General features: G+C 51.6%; 1 protein-coding gene across 8 annotated transcripts in view; it reads right to left on the bottom strand.

Moving 5' to 3' along the window:
- Positions 1-7,460, bottom strand: part of Tnrc6a (trinucleotide repeat containing adaptor 6A) — a 175,226-nt gene that overhangs the window by 2,089 nt on the left and 165,677 nt on the right. For all 8 annotated transcript variants that reach the window (XM_048789672.1, XM_048789671.1, XM_048789677.1 and 5 more), the window contains 6 exons: positions 6,338-6,496; positions 5,574-5,714; positions 3,733-3,840; positions 2,023-2,244; positions 1,009-1,079; positions 387-526 (listed from right to left, as the gene is read on the bottom strand). In XM_048789672.1, the coding sequence (XP_048645629.1) occupies positions 387-526; positions 1,009-1,079; positions 2,023-2,244; positions 3,733-3,840; positions 5,574-5,714; positions 6,338-6,496 (841 nt within the window). The remainder of the gene's footprint in view (positions 1-386; positions 527-1,008; positions 1,080-2,022; positions 2,245-3,732; positions 3,841-5,573; positions 5,715-6,337; positions 6,497-7,460) is intronic.

The raw sequence follows: 7,460 nt of genomic DNA, 5'->3' as shown, positions 1-7,460 counted from the left end.
CCTTCAAGGAGCGCGGGCCCTGGAGGACGGCCGGGCACAGGCTGTGGGGCGACAGCTGGCCTGTCTGTCTCTCGTGGGCAGCACAAGGGACTTTCCAGTTGTTTTTTTTTTTGGAGACAGGGTGTCTCACTATGTTGTCTGGGGCTGTTCTCAAACTCCTGGCCTCCACTGAGCCTCCTGCCTTGGCCTCCTGAGTAGCTGCACTGCAGGTGCCTGGCTCCAGGGCCATTTTGACCATGTCGGATTCTCCTCCTCAGGAATCCCGACCTTGGATCCCAGAGAACCGGGAGGCAATTCTGGGGAGAAGCCCTCAGGAGCGGCACCCAGGACCAGGTTGTGCTTCCGCCAACTCCCAGCCCTCCCCAGCAGGAGCCTGGGGCACTTACATGTGCAGAGACTTTTGTGCCTTCACTACCTCTTCTTTTGAACTGTAGCGGACCAAAGCGTTTCCGTGTGGGAGGTTCAGGTGGAATGTGATCAGCGGGCCATGCTGCATGCACAGGGTACGCAGAGTGGAGCCATCGATCTGGAAGCAGTGGGAAGGGCAATGAGAGGGTTGTGGGGCCAGCGGGGAAGACGTCCCAGACCTGCACTCTGTGACCTCCAGCTCCTGGAGGCGCCCCCAGCTCCTCAGGTGGTCATGGTCCCTGCTGAGGCTCCTCTCCTCTCAACCACCTCAAGGAAGGGCTCATCAGGGCGCTGCTTCTGGGCAGGGTGGACTGGGGCCAAGGAAACTAAAAGGGCAGAACAGCGTTTCTCCACGAGCAGGACAAGGATCGGCTGCACCGATTCACGTGGACACACTCACGGGAGCCCCACTGAACCAGTCCAGGGGACGCCGAGGAATCCCTGTCTTTGGTTGGCTTCCCTGAACCCAAGACCTGTGAAACCAGGGGACCGCGACGGCCTGCCACCAGAGGAGCTGGAGACTGCCTGGCTCTCCTCCGCTAGGCCCTCACTGCCTCGCAGGCCCTGCTCGTGCCCTGCGGGCCCTCCACCAAGCCTTACCTGAGGTGTAAGGTTTTTCAGAACAAGCCAATTTGTTATTCTCCCTGAGCTGCTCTCACCCCAGCTGGAACCTAGTGGGGGGCAGGGGCGGAAAAAGGGACAAGTCAGTTTTCCAAGACCATGGCCTCAAACAGCCCAAAGGAGTCACTCAACAGATGACCCGAACACCCAGCCGCCGCCTCTGCCGACTGCTTCCTCCTCGGCCAAACAGGAGCTCTTCCGCCCAGTCCAGGCGCTGCTCCCGGTGCTGGCGGCTCTGACCTCTGGGAGGTCTGGTCTGATGGCTTTGCAAGTGGGACCCACCCAGGGTGTGAAGAGGAGTGGGTCACTGCAGGAGTCCCAGCTGGCCTTCCCGCCGGGCCCTTGGCAACCAGGCTCCCCGCAGAGGAGCTCCCCACCAGGGTCGAGACCCCCACCCACCTCCTCTGGCTCAGGAAGATGTCCCGGGATGAGCTCGAGCCTCGGGACACAGCCCTGCCCTGTCCCCGCAGAGGCCCCTGCCCGAGTCTCTACAACCCAACAGGGAGCGCAGCTCTCAGGCCTCTCGGCCTCCAAGGAGGCTGTCCCCTGCTCTCTCGGCTTCCCTTCAAAGCTTCCTGACTCTACTCAAGTCCACGAACCCTGCAGGGTGGGCTCTGGGGTCATTTTTTCATTTCCCCTCATTGTGTTAATTTGCATTTGGTAACGCAGAATGACCTCAAGTGTGTTTTTTTTTTTTTTAAACATAATCAACACTTTCCCCCCAAAAGCCAAAAGTTTTATTGCAGCCGTTCACCTAAGGATCAGAAATTACAAATCAGATCAGATCAGGAAACATGATGAAGTGTTATTAGTCATGTTCAGCTCAGAGATGAGACTGACTGCTCTGGGTCTCAGGGAGAACGTTAAGGACACTGGATCAAGGCCCCCAGAGACGGGCGTCAGAGAGGTTTAGGTCTCGGTAAAGCTGGGCGGCTGAACTGGTGAGTGTTCAGCAAAGAAACCCCCGACCCCACCTCACGCACTTCCTCCTACCTGGGGTATATCTGGCGTCAGAATTTCCCCATCCTCCACCTACACGAAGGGGAGAATTATCCCACGTAGACAAGGGCGGCTTCTGACCAGTCAGTCCCGGAGGCGGGCGGGACGGAGCAGTGATGTTCTTAGGTGGCAAAGGGACCTTCCACAGCTCATGAGCCAGAGAGGTGTTTGTGACTGAACCAGGAGACCATGTCAATTTGGAATCACTATTTCTGGCTGCTTTCAAAGGGGGTGGGGGAGAGCAGAGAGGGTGGAATAATGTTGGAGAAATAAGAATATTTAAATAACATCTATTGTCCCACAAAAGGCAAATCAAACAAACGCACACAGACATCTAAAACCCCAAATCAGCCAGGTATGGTGGTACCGTGCCGTGAGCCCAGCGACTCGGGCAGCTGAGGCAGAAGGATCCCAGGTTTAAGGACAACCTCAGCAACTTGGTGAGACCCTGTCTCAAAGTAAAACAAAAAAGAACTGGGAATATACAGCTCAGTGGTAGAGCATCTCCCAGGGTTCAATTCCCAGTGCCAGAGAAGAACAAAACAAAACAAAATGCAAAGTCCAAATGAAACTAAGCTGCTAAAGAAAAACAAAAAGCCCAAAGGAAACTGTCCCTCCTCTCAGACACTTACACTGTCATGTGTTGTTAACAGTAAAGGACCTAGGAGATTCCACTGTATAAAACTGTGCTAAATGAAATTAACACATGAAACGCTCTGAACTGCTCTAAAGTGGCAACTGTGAACTCCTTACCTTAATAATAACCACAGGCAAGCCCCTCAAGACAGCCACGCAGCCCATTAAACACACTTCAGAACTTTGTCAATAATTTGTGGGGAAAAAACTGCATAAGTGGCCCCAACTCGAGGAGTCATCCAGCAGATATCACCAGCTGCAGCCTTGATGCCAAGCCCAGGCCGCTAGGTGCTTTCAGATGCTACCTCTGACCCTGGCACACCTTCTGAGGATCTGAGAGGGCGAGTGTTTGCCTTTGGGTCCAATGGGGAGCCAAGATCCAAATCTAAGACTCTGTTTTTACTTAGGGGAAAAAAAAAAAAAAAAAGTTCCTGATGCATGCTCAGTGCCAAGTGGGTATGTGGGGACCAGGCACACGGTAAGCTGAGGCAGGACTGCAAGTTCAAAGCCAGCCTCAGCAACTTAGCGAGACCCTGTCTCAAAACAAAAAATAGAAAGGGTTGGGGATGTAGCTCGGTAGTTTTTGTGCTTCTAAAAGTATGGCAGGAAGAGTGGCCATAGTGGCCCAGTTCCTTCCTGGGCTGTAGCAGAAGCAGACTGAGCATCTGTGAACGGTGACAGCAGTTCAACTCTACCCGGCTCTCAAGTACATCAACAGCCCTAGGACAAGCTGAAATCCATGTTCACCCTCTCCTACACGAGTACCAGTCTGTGAAGTACCGGAAACTAAAAGGTCCTTCACTGCAGACAGCCCAAGAGCTGCTGTGGAGTGCTGAGAGCCAGGTGCTGCTTGGGGAAGGCCCAGTGTCTCAGGAGGCGACTGCAGTGCACGGTACGGTTAAACAGGGACAAACGCTGCTAAAGACACTGTCCCAGGATCATAAATATAGTCTCCTACCTCCCGAAAATAAGAGACTGGTTAAAAGAAGAAGGCATTAACACAACGGCCTCAGACTGTGACCACAGCACACCCTCCTCCCAAGAGGGGCGCCGGGCTGTGCGGCCCACCTGAAGTGCTTTGTGCTGTACTGCTGAGGGGAACGTTGTAGTTGGAGGCACGAATGGATGACCAGGCACTAGTTGAAGGCAGCGTGGTGTTCAAGGATGAGGATGACCCTAGAGAGGGAGAGTTCCATTAGCGGCCAGAGCAAGGAACAGTGTTTGAACATGAGTAAAGGCACCCAGAGAAGTCCAGGTGCCCCAGCCTGCCCCAGGAACGGAGCAGGGGGCTTGGTGAGCAGGCCAGACCCCAGACTGCGCCTCCTGCCTGCCTTCAGGAGAGCATGCCCAGAGCTTGCTGGCTGTTTTCACCTTGGCTCAGAACAGGCGTTTCCCCCTGCCCATCCCCACCTGACGGGTGGACATGCTCTTGGCAGTGAGCAGCGGCCAGGCAACAGCCACTCTGCTTCCCAGCAGGCTCTGAATGGAAGGCCATCCTCACTCCTCAGCTCCCGCCCTGAGCTGTGTGACCCCCCCGGGCCGGCCAGCCCACCCAAGCACCGGCCACTGGCGCTCCCTGAGCCAGTGGGTGTGACCCTCTCCAGCAGGCCCCAGGGGCAGGCTCCAAAACCCAGTCTTTCGTCCCACTTGAGGAAAAAAAAAAAAAGCCCTTTCCTCAAGTTCAGCTTTGACCTCATAAGCACATGGTCACCAGGACAGCCCCTAACTGGCCCCCACGTCCAACCCACGCTGTTCACCACTCAGATCACCCCCTCCAAACCATTGCTGGAGACCTCCTCCACCCCACCTCCGGAACCCTCTGCAAACACACACAAACAGAAGCCCGTTTCTGTGAGCTACACGCAGCGAGGGCTTCTGCTTGGTTTCATGCCTCCTGATATTTTTTGTGAAAGTACCAACTTTACCTCTGTGAAGGTCTTTTAAATGCAGCCATTCTGGAATGATGAGGATTCTTTTCTGACCACTGTGACGCACAAACACTTGTTATTCTTAACAAATTATATATTGAACGTATTTTTCTTTGTATACTGAAGGAACAGTGTGTGTGTGTGTGTGTGTGTGCACGTGCATGCATGTGTTATGTATGTGTGCATACACACATACTTTTTTTCTTGCACATGCCGGTCAAACACTCTACCACTGAGCTACCTCTCGAGCCCTTTTCAATTGTATTCTTTAAGACAGGGTCTCACTAAATTGTCCAGGATAGTCTCGAACTTTCAATCCTCCTGCCTCAGTCTCCTGAGTAGCTGGGATCACAGGTGTGTGCAACCATGTCTGCCTGGGAGACTGTATTTTATAGAAACAAAATATTTTTTGGTCTGGGGAGGCAGCTTGGTAGTAAAGCTTGCCTAGCATGTGCGAGGCCCTGGGTTTAATCCCTGGGGGTGGGGGCGGGGGCAGGTACTAGGGATGTAGCTCGGTGGTGAAGAGGCCTGGATTCAATTCCCATTACAAAAACCAAAACCAAAACAATTAATTCCATTCACCTTTCCTCATGAATGGGTTACCTGCAGAAGCCCTGAGGTGTGGTAGGTAACCGGGTGATTTTGCGCCTGGGTTACAGTGATCCTGAGTGACTTGTGTTCAAGCCAAGCCTGCTCCCCAGGGCGGCCCTTCAGTATGTGGAGTATACACATCCCACGAGGATGCACCTCCAGCTGCTGGCACTGCTGCTGCAGAGCAAGTGCTGACAAATCCTCATCATCTCAAAAGTGGCCGCGGTCACTCGGGAAACCCGAGAACCCTGTTCCATGTTCACGATCCCCGTGGGTGTCGGGGCTGGGAGCTCAGAGGGGCTTTTGCTGCCCAAAGGTTCACACCCACTCAAAGCCTTCTCAAAACCTGCCTCTGAGCATCACAAGACAAGACTTGTGCCCTGTACGTACCACTGTTCCTGTCCCTGAGGTGGTCAACTTCCCGCACAGTATTAATTGAAAGATTGTTTATGACACTGCCAGGAGTGACGTAAGGGTCAGTTTCGGGGTCAATGTTTGGATAACCTTTCCATGGCTCACCAGGGCGAAATTCTAAAAGCAGAAATGTAAAATTAATTCAAGGCTTAATCATCACTTTATAATACATTATTAAATATCCAAATCTTACTTCTAAATCCTATACAATTGTCAAATATTTTCCAATTTATCCAACACCTTAAAAGATGAGTGTGATAATATAATTATTGTAATATGAGTTATTCTCTATGATTAGCTTGTAAATTTTTTGTGACTGACATAACTTCTCTAGTTTATATATTTTTAAGCTGTAAAATAAAGTGCTTCATGATAAAATGCAAAGCCACAACTCAAGCAGGACCAAGCAGGGAAGGGATTCATTTTTGGTAATTTCTTAGTATAACCGAACACCCTGGCAATAGTCCCCGACACAGTGAGGAACAATGACTGCAGGCTTCCTCTGGGACTCTTCATGCTGGTCAGAGGCTCATGCCACAGTCACTAGTGGAAGCAGAGGGTTGGGACCACACAGACTGATTCGCTGACTCTACGTCCCCCTTTTCTTCCATCATCTCCACGCTCCTCGTCAGATGGCAGAGATGGCCCCAACATGCACCGGGCTAGACTACTAGGAAGCCTACATGCAAGGAAACCCCAACAGGAGCACTGTCTCACAGAACGGGCCGTCCGCACTTTACCTGGTGGCCAGTTAACACTGCTAGAGCCGTTGGGCGATTTGGCACGTGGCCAGCCATCTCCTACTGAACCTGGAGGACTGGCTGGTGAAGAACTGCTGTTCATAAAGTCATAGGGAACAAATGGGGATTCCTCCAGCCTGAAACCACTTGAAATAGCACCTAAGAAATGAAAAACAATAGTGAACGTGAGCAAAACATACTACAAAATTTACCTCTTAGAGTTTCTCAAATATGGTAAGAAAAATTCCGACTGGAGTTCTACGTGGGTCCCAAACTGCGTCTTGGAGACTCTGTGGGGAGGCGAAGGTAAGGCCGGCTCTGCGCCACTGACAGAGGCCGGACCCTTCTAACTCCTACTTACTGAGATGGCAACATCTCACTTGAAGAACGCCTGAAAATGGCCACAGCGGGTTTCATCTCAAGTGCCTGAGGACCACAACCGTCGGTAAGTGACAGAACGGAGCACAGAATCATTCAACACTGGCATTGTTGCCTAGATGAGAACTAGTACAATGAACCCTTTGTCAGAGAGACTCGTGTTTTTGGAGGTGAGGAGTACAGAGAGTGGAGTAAAAGAATCCTGACAAAGATGAAGGACGGAGGTCAGGAATGCCTACAAGATAACATACAAGCAGGGAAAACAAAGCCACAGCCTTTGCCATTAGGAGTTCCAATGCCACCCTGCGCGCCCTGCTGTGACTCACGGCTTCTAAGATACACTGCTACGATGAGCGTGAAGTCCCATGGCAGCAGAGCTCAGCCTCACCAAGAAATGACTGTTTTTTACGATTTATTCTTCGCACCCATCTTAACATGAGCTCGACTTACAATGACTAAAATTTTACTGCAAGTGGTAAGACACATCATTTCTCACCAGAACAGTGCCAGCAGCTGGGCTGAATGCTGGACATAGAAAGTTAAGTATTCTATTAATTAATGTAAAGGAAAAACATCAGAAAAATTACGTGGTAGACTTAGTTTCAGCATTGGAAATGAATTTACTGGAGAACTTTCTGTCTTTGAGCAGGGAACCTCATGAGGTAACAGCGAAGGCAGTAATAATGACGCTAAGACCTAACACTCACTCATGGGCCCAACCCTGCTGGAGTGCTCAAGGCTTGAG

This window comes from Marmota marmota, unplaced genomic scaffold (genome assembly GCF_001458135.2).
Source record: "Marmota marmota marmota unplaced genomic scaffold, marMar, whole genome shotgun sequence".
NCBI classification, from domain to species: Eukaryota; Metazoa; Chordata; class Mammalia; order Rodentia; family Sciuridae; genus Marmota; species Marmota marmota.
Note: the sequence above shows the minus strand (reverse complement) of the source record. Positions and strands in the feature narration are given on the sequence as shown.